At 41.4% G+C, this 15,319-nt stretch overlaps 1 protein-coding gene across 2 annotated transcripts; it reads left to right on the top strand.

Annotated features, from left to right (window-relative positions):
- The first annotated feature begins 540 nt into the window (after nt 1–540).
- On the top strand, nt 541–13,687 carry MKRN3 (makorin ring finger protein 3). 2 transcript variants are annotated; one of them, XM_077939012.1, is made up of 2 exons: nt 541–1,851; nt 10,413–13,687. In XM_077939012.1, exons 1-2 carry the CDS (start codon nt 650–652, stop codon nt 10,477–10,479), a joined length of 1,269 nt encoding a protein of 422 aa, XP_077795138.1. In that variant the 5' UTR covers nt 541–649; the 3' UTR covers nt 10,480–13,687. The 2 variants fall into 2 exon arrangements, with proteins under 2 accessions (XP_077795138.1, XP_077795137.1); XM_077939011.1 differs by having other exon boundaries at nt 541–13,687.
- The last annotated feature ends 1,632 nt before the right edge of the window (nt 13,688–15,319 follow it).

Genomic DNA, 15,319 nt, shown 5'->3' with positions numbered 1-15,319 from the left:
GTATCCTGCGTAAGCCCTCAGAAATCCCAGAAAACAAAGACCAAAAGAAACGACGCTTTGTCAACAGAGCAAATCGAAAAAATCTTCCAGCAGTGACAGGGCATTAAAAAAAAAAAAACGCAGACATAAGATGGAGTGAATCAAAAAAGGATTTATCTAATTCATGTATGAAATGTTTCAGAATCTATTGGATTCTAATTTTTTTAAAGCAGACAGATACGAAAATACAACGAAGACGTGCATGACTGAAACCAAAAGAGATTAAAGTAAAACCTCATTCTCCTGAGGAAACGGTGTGAGGAGGGAATTAGGGGCTGCCGGAACACAGCGAAGCAGAGGCAGAAGGCAGACAAAAGGGGCTGGGTTGGTCCCTGCCTGTGTGAACAAAAAATATGTCAGATTGGAAAATTGCGGTAAAATCCAAGCGCGGCGCGTACGTTGCCCCCACAGGAAGTGTCCGCCGCGCTGCCTGTGCCCGGAAGTAGGTAGGAACACACAGTCACAGGCAGCCAAGAACCGGGGGGGAAGAAAAAGAGATGCACACTTCCCCTAGAGAAGCCTCCGAGCGCGGCCGCGACTCCGGGCCTCAAGCCCATAAAGAAAAAATACCGGAGACGTTCTGGCACCATTTCGGGGTAAAGAAGCTGCCATGGAAGAGCCTGCAGCTCCCTCAGAAGCCCAGGAGGCAGCCGGGGCCCAGGCAGGTGCTGAGGCAGCAGGGGAGGGTGTGTCCGGGCCGGACCTTCCCGTCTGTGAGCCCTCCAGGGAATCTGCTGCTCCAGATTCGGCCCTGCCACATGCGCCTGTGGGCTGGGCCCCCTTCCCTGTAGCTCCAGTCCCTGCCCACCTCCGCACAGGAGGCCTGAGGCCTGCACCAGCCTCAGGAGGAGGAGCATGGCGCAATCCGTTTCCAAGCCGAAGCAGCGGCATTTGGACAAAGCAGATCATCTGCAGGTATTATATACATGGGCAGTGCAAGGAGGGGGAGAACTGTCGCTATTCCCACGACCTTTCTGGTCGGAAGATGGCCACTGAGGGCAGCGTTTCGCCGCCTGGGGCCTCTGCAGGTGGAGGCCCTAGCACGGCTGCGCACATCGAGCCCCCGACTCAGGAAGTGGCGGAAGCCCCCCCGGCTGCATCCTCCCTTTCCTTGCCTGTGATTGGCTCGGCTGCTGAAAGGGGTTTCTTTGAAGCCGAGAGAGACAATGCAGACCGTGGAGCTGCTGGAGGAGCAGGTGTAGAAAGCTGGGCGGATGCCATTGAGTTTGTTCCAGGGCAGCCCTACCGGGGCCGCTGGGTTGCATCTGCCCCCGAGGCTCCTCCACAGAGCTCAGAGACTGAGAGGAAGCAGATGGCTGTGGGCAGGGGGTTGCGGTTTTGCTATTATGCTTCCAGGGGAGTTTGCTTTCGTGGGGAGAGCTGTATGTTCCTCCATGGAGACATATGCGACATGTGTGGGCTGCAGGCCTTGCACCCCATGGATGCTGCCCAGAGGGAAGACCATATAAGGGCCTGCATTGAAGCACACGAGAAAGATATGGAACTCTCGTTTGCTGTGCAGCGTGGTATGGACAAGGTGTGTGGCATCTGCATGGAGGTTGTCTATGAGAAAGCCAACCCCAATGACCGCCGCTTTGGCATTCTTTCCAATTGCAACCATACCTTCTGTATTAGGTGTATCCGCAGGTGGAGAAGTGCCAGACAGTTTGATAACAGGATCATCAAGTCTTGCCCGCAGTGCAGGGTCACCTCCGACTTGGTCGTTCCCAGTGAGTTCTGGGTGGAGGAGGAGGAAGAGAAGCAGAAACTTATTCAGCAATACAAGGAGGCAATGAGCAACAAGGCCTGCAGGTATTTTGCGGAAGGCAGGGGTAACTGCCCATTTGGAGACACATGCTTTTACAAGCATGAATACCCTGAGGGCTGGGGAGATGAGCCTCCTGGGCCAGGTGGTGGGTCATTCGGCGCATACTGGCATCAACTTGTGGAGCCTGTGCGAATGGGAGAGGGCGACATGCTCTATAAAAGCCGTAAGAAGGAGCTTGTCGTGCTTCGACTGGCCAGTCTGTTGTTTAAGCGGTTTCTTTTACTGAGAGATGAGTTACCCTTCTCTGAGGACCAGTGGGACTTGCTTCATTATGAGCTGGAAGAATATTTCAATTTGAATCTGTAGCATTGTGCTGTGGCATGTGGTCTAGTCTGCTGAGGTTCTGTCGTCTGCTATTGCCTGTTTTCCCTGTGTTGACACTCTTATTGCTTTCAGGGGCTGTTGAGGCAGTGCTTCTGTTTTCTTGTCTATTCTGCATATCTTTCCTCCTAGGATTATGGTGATTATCTGTGTTTAAAAAAATAAGTCCTTAAAGTTACTGTTTTGGTGAAATTAATATTAATGTCAGCTTATGGCTTTTTTTGTCATCTCTGTTTTCAACAGGATTAACTCAGTTCTAGTGTAGTGTTTACTGAATTTCCACACTTATTTTGAAGACCCTCAAGAGTAAATGTGGCAGAGTGAAAGGAGAAGTTTTAATTGAACTAGTAGCTTTGTGCTATAATAGCCTTAACAAATGGACCCTCGCAGGGTCTTGCAGCTGCTCATCTGTTTACAGTTTGTTCTTTCCCTCCTTCCCCTTCAAGTGCACTTGTTAAACTGTGATGAACTTGTGATTTTGTGTTTTACTTGACCAAAACCAAGTGTATATGTTTACATGTTTTTATCCTGTTTAGCTTGACATGAAATAATTTATATTTGGAAATATATATTTAAGAATGATATATATATAATATATATGTATAAGAGCTATGTATTTGAAAATATATATAAAAGAATATACATCACAATATTTATGTTTATGTAATAAAGTAAATACAGAGCCGAAAGCTGAAGGTCAAAGCCTAACAGGATTGGCTGTTGTGTGGATGTGAGTTGTGTGAATAATCATTCTGTCCCTTGCACAGAAGCCAGTAATTAGCATCTAATGAAAAGGACTGTTCAAGTGGGTCTGGCCAAATGTAACAGATGCAGATCTTAAGAGGACTTACAAAGCACTATATTGGTAATTCTTACAATGGCATTAATAGCTCACTCTATAAAAACAGAAATTGTGTTCCTACGCAGTTTTGCCACCTTCTCAATAATTCTTTGTAACAGCAAATCCTAGGCTCAGAGGCACAGTGCTTTGTATTTGATATACAAAGTCTCTAGACTTTCCCAACAAGGGGCTTTAGACAAAAGATTTCAACATAAAAGTAACAAGATTATAAAAGGGAAAATAGAACAAAAATACTAAAACCAGTGAGAATAAAATAATGGAAAGATAATAAAATATAGAAAGCACTAAAAACTAAGTGTAAGAGTAATATAGAAAATTTACATACAACTTAGATTAAATGAAAGCAGTTTAAAGACTGAAAGTCAAAGGCTATAAGACTTCATTACAATCAAAATGAAACATCCTATTTAAAATACACACAACATAAAAATACAGAAGCATTCAAAGTAGTAAGATGGGAAAAAAAACCAAACAGGTGCTGTGACTGTCTTGATTGTAGACAATGTTTATGGTAAGGATAAACACTTTGCTGGAGATAAAAAGGAATGATACATAAACATTAAATTGTAATTCACAGGAATATATAACTGTTCAAATTTTGTATACATTTAATAATGTTGTATCAGATACACAACTGATAAAAATAGAAAATCCTAACTCCAGACTCTTAGTGGACAATTTTAATACACCTTTTTAGTAACCAAACAAGCAAAGAAAAAATGAATGTGAAAGATAATTATGCCATTTTAATGACTTACCTGCATAACTTATGATCTGCATCAACTGCAAATGCACTTACCTTGGCTGAAGTAGCTGAAAAATATGCTAGGAGTGTGAATCTTGAGTCCCAGGTTATTCACACTGTCCTGACTGTCCAACAAATATGGCACATTTAAGAGTTTTTATACCATGTAATTTGCATGCAAAAGGATGAATTTGTCAGAACTACCTAATGTGGTACTTGCTATAATTTTTCTCATTATCCTGATGAGGTAAATAATAGAGAATTTAAAGGTTTTGCCCATAGAGTTTATGACCCATAGCTGTGAATTAGTGGAACAAAGACTGGAACTCAAACAGTGTATGTCCAGAGCAGTTGCACTTACCATGTTCACTAGGAGCAGGTGGACTAGCTGAGTGTAGCTGCTGGAGACGCAAGTACAGCCTTTAAGTATGGATGCTTCAGCCAAGTGGAGCAAAGATGGACATGAATAAGCTCCCGCAGAATATAGGAGCCATGGGGCTTTTATCTATAGGCTGCCAGCTCAGTGATTTTAGTCCACTGCTTCAGAGTGTGCCTCAGCCTCCTATAATTTTACATTGCCTCTCCCTTCTTACATGACTCCTGGTGCTAGTAAGTACCTCAGCCTATTTGCCTGGACCTTTTGCCATATTCCTTTCCTTTTGATTCCTCTTAGCGAAAGAATTCACCAATTAGGACACCCTTGATGCCTGACTATCACTGGCATGCAAGGTGAGTGACAGATTCCAAATAAATTCCAAACATCTGAGGTTCCTGCCCTGCAGTTGTGCAGGAGAAAGAGAGATTAGATGAACTAAACAACCAAAGAATGAGACCAGATGGTGTATTCTCAAAGACTGTGCCAACACCAAAGTCTCAAAAAATGAGTCCCAGTAGTGGCAAAGCTTTCAGAGAGGTGTTTTTAAGCTGAGCCCAGAAAGCTGTGGAAAGTTTCTCCAAATGTACAGTTCCCTGCGTTGTGAAATACCATGTTTTTATTCAAATAGTATCTTGAGCCAGATAATCTTTAAGTTCAGGATTTATAGTAGGACAATGGTTAGTAGAAAATAAAGTGGCTTGGGAGACAAAGGATAGTTAGAATGCTGACTCTGCTTCTTACTAACCATTCAGTTTCACAGTCTAAGGAAGTTACTTAAATTTTCTGTACTTCAGTTTCTTCATATGAGAAATGGGTACAGTTCCACCTACTTTTGCAGGATTGTTGTGAGGATCAAATACAGTCTGGACAAAAAGCTCAAAACATAGTTTGTTGGTTTGTGTTTTTTTTTTTTTTAGTGATCTATATAGATGTGAGATTTGTGCATATTTTTGGACATGAAAAGGTGATTGCACAGAAATTAATCACCAAGATTTTCTTTTTGAGAATCTTTGGAACTTGTATTAATGTAACATTATCATTTAATGATTATTTTGGTAAGCAAGGGGTATATTACCCTCACATTCATACTTTCAAAAAGATGAAGTATTTTTTCAGCAAAAAATACTCAGTTGAAACTAAATATGTGCTATTATCAGTTACTTAAAGTGTAACAAAAGAAATACATATTTTTGGCAGATTTCTAAGTGAGGAAAATAACAAAGGGACATTTTTAGACTATATGGGATTCCTTGTTCCGTCATCAGTTCATTCAGAAAAATGTCAAATAACAGAAGTATTACTGCCAGCAAGTCTGGGTGAAGTGTTACCAAGGGCTTTCCCACGATCTGACCACTCCCCTGCTGCAGTCAGGAACAAAGAAGCCCTTGCCACACAAAGGTCTGCTCTGTGCGTGGCGCGGTGTGTGTGCAGGCCCTCGCCCCAGGAGGACTCGGATTCAGCCCTGGGGCCTACAAAAATGGTATCATTTCAGCTACAACTAAAAAAGCCTAAAACAAGTCAGGTTTGCTTAGGTTTCATGTGTCTCGATTTGATGGATATCCACACATGCAAATATGCTAAGAGAAATTTACCTAGTAATTCTTCCCCTTCGAAGATACGGAAATCACTTTGTCTCATGGCTCACATGTCACTAAATCAATTCACTGAATTTCACTGACAGGGAAACATTTTCAGTCCGTAGTCTATGTCCGTATGCTCTTCCATTTTACAGTTTTCCAAACGTCGTGGAGGCGTGGTTTCTGTTGCCACAGCTAATGCTAAACTACAACTTCAGTGTGGGATAGAGTTAGGGTAGGGCTGGGAACAGGGATGTATGGGAAGTAACCCAGTACTAGTGCATAGAAGTAAATTAATTCATGTCAGTTTTTGCCATGAAAATATATATCACATTTTCCAATATTAAGGGAACAATAACAAAAATAATTATGAAATAGAGTACAGTGAAACTGTCAATTAGATCTAGATATTAAAAGTAGTACAGGCAACATTCTCTGAGGTCAATATAAGAAAATAAGCTACTACTGTCTGGGCACAGTGGTTCACACTTGTAATCCCAGCACTCTGGGAGGCTGAGGCGGGTGGATCACGAGGTCAGGAGATCAAGACCGTCCTGGCTAACACAGTGAAACCCTGTCTCTACTAAAAATACAAAAAAAAAAAAAAAAAATTAGCTTGGCGTAGTGGCGGGCGCCTGTAGTCCCAGCTACTCTGGAGGCTGAGGCAGGAGAATGCCGTGAACCCAGGAGGAGGAGCTTGCAGTGAGCGGAGATGGCGCCACTGCACTCCAGCCTGGGCAACAGAGCAAGACTCTGTTTCAAAAAAAAAAAGAAAAGTAAAAGAAAATAAGTTACTACCACTTTTAATTGTCTCTCATAAATAATTTGATGTAGGAGTGAATTCAAAATCATTTAGAATATAATATGACAATGGCAAATTATACATACCATAATATACAGGATACTTCTAGATCTGTACTCAGAGTATAACTCCTAATTTTAAATACTAATGTATATTGTCTTAAAAACATAAAGAGCCTAATTAACTAGGTATTCAAACCTAAATTTTAAAAAGACCACAGCATGAACACATGCACACATATACACAAATACATACAAACACAACTAAGGTAAGCAGGAGGAATTAATAAATATTAAACTAAAAATCTGTTGAACAGAGAATGAAAATGTAAAGGCCGATTTTTTTTTTTGTAAAAATAATTAGTAAACAGATAAACCACTAACTTAAAAAATAAAGGATAAAGTACAATTAACATAGGAAATGTTAATCAGAGGTAATTAGAGCTAAAAAGGCACTAAAGAAATGGGAAATAAATCCTTGTTATACCCAAGGGAAAGGTACTTGAAAATATGAAACAAAATTTAACAGTTTCAACATAAACATAAATTTCCAAACATCAATCCAGAAAGACAAATCTAAACGAAACTATTGCTAACAACAAAAAAATGAAGTTGTCTAAATTGCACTTACTCCCTACTCCACACAAAAAGAAACAGAAGACATTATCCCCTGAAATTTACTTACACATTTAAGTAAAATATATTGCAATGCTGTATAAACCATTTCTTAGTCCATTTGAGCAAATATCATAAACTAGGTGGCTTACCAGCAACATAAATTTATTTCTCACAGTTCTGGAGGCTGAGAGGTTTAAGAGCATGGCACCGGCAGCTTGGTGCCTGGTGAGGGTCGGTTCCTGGTTCATAGATGACCATCTTCGTAAGAAGACACTGTCAAGTGTCCTCACATAGTGGAAGGCACTACCAACGCCACTGGGACCCCTTTAATTGTGCTGTTTTAATGTACAATAAAATGTATTAAAATTAAAAACTATAAATAATTACATAAATATATTTGTTTTCTTTTTTATGGGTAGTTTGTTTTTCAGTGAAGAAGTGCTTGAAGCAATGCCATATGATAACATGTTCTAGTGAATGTTTTATGCAAGTTAATCAAGAATACAATACAATATAAACCATGAGGGAATCACAGTTGTGGGGGCTTAGACACAAAGCTGTGTATACCATTTGAGCTGGTAAATTGGAGCCTCTTTTATTAAGGGCATTAATCCCATGTATGAGGCCTCCACCAGCATGACTCCAACACCTTCCAAAGGTCCCATCTCCTAATACCATTACCTTAGAGATTAGATTTCACTGTAGAAATTTTGGAGATACACAAACATTCAGTATACAGAACTGCTATGGTTTGGATATGGTTTGTTGAGCCCACCAAGTCTCGTGTTGAAATTTGATCCACAGTGTTGGAGGTGGGGCCTGGCAGGAGGTGTGTGAGTAATGGGAGCAGATCCTTCATGAATGGCTTTTGCTGCTGTTCTCTCAGAAGTGAGTGAATTCTCTGAACTCCCGTTAGAACTGGTTGTTAAGAAGAGCCTAGGCTGGGCACAGTGGCTCATGCCTGTAATCCTAACACTCTGGGAGACAGAGGCATAAGGATTGCTTGAGACCAGGAGTTTGGACCAGCCTGGACCAACATAGTGAGACCCAATCTCTACAAAAAAATAGAAACAATGAACCAGACATGGTGGTGTATGCTTGTAGTGCCAGTTAATCAGGATGTTGAGGAGGGGAGGATTGATTGAGCCCAGGAGGTTGCAGCTGCAGTGAGCTATGATTGTACCACTGCACTCCAGCCTGGGCTGCAGAGTGAGACCCTGTCTCTAAAAAAATAGGAAAACAGCCTGGCAACTCCTTTGCCTCCTCTTTCATGATGTGATGTCTTCTCCTATTCCTCTTTCATCATGAGTGGAAGCTTCCTGAGGGCCCTCACCAGAAGCAGATATTGGTGCCATGCTTGTGTGTGTGTGTGTGTGATGGATTTTTGCTCTTGTTTGTGGTGCCATGCTTTTGTGTGTGTGTGTGTGTGTGTGATGGATTTTTGCTCTTGTTTGTGGTGCCATGCTTTTGTGTGTGTGTGTGTGTGTGTGTGTGTGAGAGAGAGATGGATTTTTGCTCTTGTTTCCCAGGCTAGAGTACAAAGCCGCACTCTTGGCTCACGGGAACCTCTGCCTCGGGTTCATGCGATTCTCCTGCCTCAGCCTTCCAAGTAGCTGGGATTACAGGCGCCCACCACCACGCCCAGATAATTTTTGTATTTTTAGTAGAGACAGGGTTTCACCATGTTGGTCAGGCTGGTCTCGAACTCCTGACCTCAGGTGATCCACCCGACTGGGCCTCCAAAAGTGCTGAGATTACAGGCATGAGCCGCCACACCCGGCTGGAGCCATTATTCTTTTACAGACTCCAGAACCATAAGCCAAATAAGCTGCTTTTGAAAACTATATTATTCAGTTTCATATATTCCTTTATAGAAACAAAAATGGACTAAGACCAGAAAATTGGTGCTGAGGAGTGGAACATTGCTATAAAAATACCTAAAAGTTTGGAAGCAGCTTTGGAACTGGGTAATGAGCATAGGCTTGAAGAGTCTAGAGGGCTCAGAAGAAGATAGGAAGGGAACTCCTGGAACTTCCTAGAGACTGGTTGTGACCAAAAATGCTGATAGAAATACCGACAGTAAAGGACATGCTGAGGAGGTCTCCGATGGAAACGAGGAACTTACTGGGAACTGAAGCAAAGTTATACCCTAGCAAATACTTTGGCTGCATTGTGTATACACTCTAGCACTTTGTGGAAACCTGAACTTAAGAGTGATGGCCTAAAGTATCTGGCAGAAGAAATTTCTAAGCAGCAGAGCATTCAACAAGTGGTATGGCTGCATCCAACAGTCGACAGATATGGGAGCAAAGGAAGGACTTAAAGTTGGAACTTATGGTTAAAAGGGATACAGAGCATTAAAATTTGGAAAACTCAAGCCTGGCCATGAGAAAGAAAAGGAAAGAGCATTTTTCAGGAGAGGAAATCTGAGGAGGACAGCTGAACAACCACTTGCTAGAAAGATTAGCACAGATAAAAAAAAAAAAAAAGAGAGAGCCACTTGGTAATAGAACAGTGTGAAAAAAGTCCAAAGGCATTTCAGAATCTTTGAGTTTACTCCTCCCATTACAGGTCCACAGGCCTAGAAGGGACAGATGGCTTCTGGGCCAGGCCCAGGGTGCTGCTGCCCTGTGCAGTCTTGGGAAGCTGCTTCCCACATCCTGGCTGCTCGGACCACAGCTAAAGCTCAAAGGGCTCAAGCTACTGCTTAGACCACTGCTTCAGAGGGTGCAAGCTGTAATGTTTGGGGCTTCCATGCGGTGCTAAGACTGCAGGCACACAGTATGAGACTGACTGAGGCTCTTTGTGGGTTGGCGCCCCCACGAAGTGTCTCCACCACGCACCGCCTAGTGGAGCTGTGGGAGTAGGGTTGCCATCCGCCAGACCCCAGAATTCTAGAGTCACCAGCGCATGCACTCTCAGCATGGAAAAGCCGCAAGCACTGGACTCCAACACATGATAAGAGCCACATGGGCTTCACACAGCAACGCCATGGGGACAGGGCTGCCCAAGGCCTTGAGAGCCCACACCCCATACCGTTGTGCCCAGGATGTGGGACATGGAGTCAAAGGAGAATATTTTGGGGCTTTGAGTTTTTGTATCTGCCCTTCTGAGTTCTAGACTTAATATGGGGAGTATTACCTCTTTCTTTAGGCTGATTTCTCCCTTTTGGAATGGGAATGTCTAACCAATGCCTGTATCACATTTGTATCTTGGAAGTAAATATCTTGTTTTTTATTTTACAGGTTCACAGCTGTAAAGAACTTGCCTGGAGTCTCAGATGAGACTTTGGACTTTGGACTTTTGAGTTGATGCTGGACCAAGTTAAGACTTTGTTGATAGGATGATTTTATCTGGCAATGTGAGAAGAACATGAGTTTTAGGGGGTCAGGGGCAGAATGCCGTGGTTTGGATATGGTGTCTTTGGCCCCACCGAGTCTCATATTGAAATTTGATAACCAGTGTTGGAGGTGGGGCCTGGTGGGAGGTGTTGGGAATATTGGGGTGGATCCCTCATGAATGGCTTGGTGCCATTCTTGCAGGGATGAGTGAGTTCTTATTCTGAGTTCTCTAGAGAACTGGTTGTTGAAAAGACCTTGTCATTTCATCCCTCTTCTATCTCGGTTTCTCTCTTGCCATGTGATGCCTACTCCCCTTCCCTTTCTGGCATGGGTGGAAGTTGCCCCAAGTTCTCACCAGAAGCAGGTGTTGGGGCCATGCTTCTTGTACAGTCTCCAGAACCATGAGCCAAAGAAACCTCTATTTTAAATAAATTACTCATCCTCAGGCATTTCTTCATAGCAACACAAACAGACTGAGAAGCACTATTTCATAAAACAAAATAAAGGTGTACCTACATTACTTATGAATGGTATATAACGTGGTATCAAAATACTGCCAGTTCTAGTTCATTTTGTGCTGCTATAACAGAATACACATGCCCCTTGACTTATGGTGGGGCTGTGTCCCAAGAAACCCGCCATAAATAGAAAATATCATAGTTGAAAATGCATTTAATGTTCCTATAAACCCATTATAAAGACAAAAAATCGTAAGTCAAACCATTGTTAAGTCCAGATGCTCACTGAATTACACTGGGGTTACGTCCTGATACACCTGTCGTGAAGTTGAGTAATCATATGTCGAACCATCATAAATTGGGGCCCCTCTGTGCCTGAGACTGGGTAGTTTACGATGAACAGAAGTTTATTGGCTCATTGTTATGGAGGCTGGGAAATCTAAGATTGAGGGGCCAATGTCTGGAGAAGGCCTTCTTGTTGCACTGTCCCATGGCAAAAGGGCAATGAGCGTGAGAGGGAGAGGGAGCAAGAGCCTGAACTCAAAACTTCCAGCCCTTTAATAATTGGTATTAATCCATTCATGAGGGTAGAGCTCTCATTTCCTCAGCATTTCCCATTAGGGCTTACCTTCCAACACTGTTATATTGGGGATTAAGTTTCCAACACATGCTCTTGGGAGAACACATTCAAGCCATAGTACCAACATAGTGTAATACAAAAATAACTAGAGATATGTCTCATTTATGAATATTGATGCAAAAAATAGGAAATGAAATATTAGTGAAAGAATAGCACAGTTGAAAAATAAGACATTGGCCGGGCGCTGTGGCTCAAGTTTGTAATCCCAGCACTTTGGGAGGTCGAGACGGGCGGATCACGAGGTCAGGAGATCGAGACCATCCTGGCTAACCTGATGAAACGCTGTCTCTACTAAAAAATATAAAAAACTAGCCAGGCGAGGTGGTGGGCGCCTGTAGTCCCAGCTACTCGGGAGGCTGAGGCAGGAGAATGGCGTGAACCCAGGAGGCGGAGCTTGCAGTGAGCCGAGATCCGGCCACTGCACTCCAGCCTGGGCGACAGAGCGAGACTCCGTCTCAAAAAAAAAAAAGACATCAGGAAGTAGTGGATTATATTCCAGGAAAACAAAGATGGTACAATATGAAAAAATATTTTTTCTTAATATATCAAAGGAAATAATCATATAAGCAACTTCATATCTCTCCCAATAAAAATAAATTTGTGATCCGAGGTCAGGAGATCAAGACCATCCTGGCTAACACGGTGACACCCCGTCTCTACTAAAAAGTACAAAAACAAAAAATTAGCCGGGCGTGGTGGCGGGCACCTGTAGTCCCAGTTACTCAGGAGGCTGAGGCAGGAGAATGGTGTGAACCCGAGAGGTGGAGCTTGCAGTGAGCCGAGATTGCGCCACTGCACTCCAGCCTGGGCGACAGAGCGAGACTCTGTCTCAAATAAAAAATAAAAATAAATAAATTTGTGATCAATTTGCTTTAGTGTATATAATACAGCTATTTAAGGCATAAATATATTTATATATGTATATTACCAAATTAAATTTTTGAGAAGTGAACACACAAAAACACATAACTAATGAAAGGAAATCAAAAATTAACATAGGAAAATTAAAATATTAAATATAAAGGCTGAGACTTTGAAAACAATTCATAAAATCACTAAACTGATGAGGAAAATGAGAAAAAATAAAAACAAAATCACATACACACTTACATTCAGTAGGAGGATTTCACAACAGATATTCTATTAAACAAACATAAGATCACTCAACCAGATGTAGATTAATTGCAAAACTGAAATTGATAATTTTCTAGGCATTTATCATTTATCAAACATTGGCTATAAAACATGACAATGTAACCTAGTTAACATAAAATTAAAATGATTATCACAATTTAAATAGGGATTCTCATAAAACCTTTAAAGAACAAATCATTAAAGTGCTATGTAACACAATCCAGAAGTTTAAAATGGAAGGGTCACTGACATGTTTAATTATGAATGACACAGAATTTTATATCAGAATATAATGAAGATAGTGAACACACACAAACACCCATTCACAAATACATGCAAACTAATGATCAAATTTATGAATAATGATGCAAAATTTAAAGAAAATATTAGAATAAAAATATTTCAGCATTGTATTTCTTTAATCAGTCAAAAAGATAATCCTATAATCATCTCTTTTGATCAAGCAAAAACAATTAGATTTTTCTCTCCTTTCTTCACTGTTAGTCATTATTTTGATGTATCAATCAATGCAATTGTATACAAGGCCAAATAATGAGACATATAAATGATACATCCTTCAAAGAAGGATTTAAATTCATCTGAGATGTTGTATGTTGAAAATCTGAAAATTTCTGTAAAACTTCAAAAAATAAAAATCAGTAAAATTCTAGGAGAATAATGTGGATAAGTTTCATATTATAGAAAATGTAATAAAACACCTATTTTTGTTATCACAACAATAAACTACACAGGAACAATGTACTTTAGGAATAAATAAAAATGGAATAAATTTAACAGTGTGTTAAGTGTCTTCAGGAAACCATAAATACTTAAGCAAATGAAAATAATATACTATATAATTTGATAGGGAACTTTAACATTACCAATGTGCCAATTTTTTAATGAATTTACCAAATTTCTAATAAAGTACTGCTTAGGGAAAAGTCTTATTATAACTGTGTCCTTCCTCTATTCTCAACCACAACAATCACGAACGCAGAAAACCTCGGTAACTAAACGTGGGGGCATTTCACACACACCAAGCAGCAGACACCAGCTGGGAATCCTCCAATTTAATTCCACGGCTGTCTACCTGAAGATAGTGTCAGATCCCACGGGGAGGGGGGGCCAGCCGGCCCCAAGACTCCTCCCACTCCCTAGACACCGGTGACAAGTCCAGGCCTCTGGAACTTCTGACCAGTGGGCTTCAAGTTGGCGTTCCCACAACCCACTCTTTGGATTTGATTAATTTGCTGGAGCAGCTCACAGAACTCAGTGAAACATGTTTACTGATTTATTACAAAGGATGCAGATGAAGAGATGCATTTGAGGAGGCTATGGGAGAATGGGGCGGAGCTCCCGGGCCCTCCTGGAGTGCCACCCTCCAGGAACATCCAGGTGTTCAGCTATCCAGAAGCCTTTTGAGCCCAGTGCTCTGGGGTTTTTGTGGCAGCTTCATAACATCAGCATTCCTTCCCCCAGGGTATGGGGGGTATTGCCCTTTATGGAATGAGGATCTTCTGATCCACCTCAGAAAGGCTGGGTGAGATTACAGTCCTCCTGCCTTGAGGTGGCTGAAAGGAGGTCAGGAGAAGGTAGAGAGATCCTGTTTCCTAAGTCCTGCTCCTGAAGCCTAACACCCAGTATTTTTTTTTTTTTTAAAGACTGTAATAAGGGCTATGGGAGTTATGAGCCAATAACTGTAAATGAAAACGTGTGTGTGTGTGTGTGTGTGTGTGTGTGTGTGTGTGTATCATAACAACACAAGTACAAACTAGTTCTTTAAACAAAAAACTATTATGAAAGTTGATAACGTTGTGGGGGAAAAGCCAGTAGGACCAGAACATTTTAGAATTGAAAACCATCCGGTCAATGAACTTTACCAGGTCTTCAAACAGTGTCATATTGCCAGCAATATGAAGAGCAGGTAGTGGGACTTGAATTGATAAAAAATATATACTAAAAAGGTTCATAAACAGACACATGTATTGGGTTTATGATAAAGATAAAAGGATTATTCAATAAAAGTTGTTGGGTGAATTCAGGAGTCATTTAGAAAACTAATATATGGGCTCCAAATAGCATACTTTAACAGCAGTATAAATTCCACTTAAACAAATACAAAACCAGAAAAGGATTTCCTTTATATTTTAAAGTCTTGGAGTCAAGAATGTCTTACAATGACATATTCTATAAAACTCTTAAAAGTTTGACCATAATTGTAGCAATAACTGCATAGGGTCTCCTGTGTGCCAGGCTCTGTTCTAAGATGGTTTATCCCAATCCTTCCAACCATCCCAAGAGGTAGGCACTATTAACCCCTTGTAGTAGCTGAGAGCACTGAAGCTGAGGGAGGCTCATAGACATGTCTGTGGCACACAGTTAATAGACTTGCCCATCTGACTGCAGAGCGGGACCTCCCTCAACTGCTCTGCCTTACAGATGTAACCAGTTTAAAATGAGCTAATGAATTCGGTATGAGCAGCTTCCCCACCCCTAAAAAAGTATCAAACTATAAGAATTTATTTCCATAATATATAAAGGCTTCTAATAAAATACTAGTAACTTAAATCAACAAA

The sequence above is a fragment of the Macaca mulatta genome, chromosome 7 (genome assembly GCF_049350105.2).
Source record: "Macaca mulatta isolate MMU2019108-1 chromosome 7, T2T-MMU8v2.0, whole genome shotgun sequence".
Lineage (NCBI taxonomy): Eukaryota > Metazoa > Chordata > Mammalia > Primates > Cercopithecidae > Macaca > Macaca mulatta.
The sequence above is the reverse complement of the archived record's forward strand: the minus strand, read 5'-3'. Positions and strand labels throughout refer to the sequence as shown.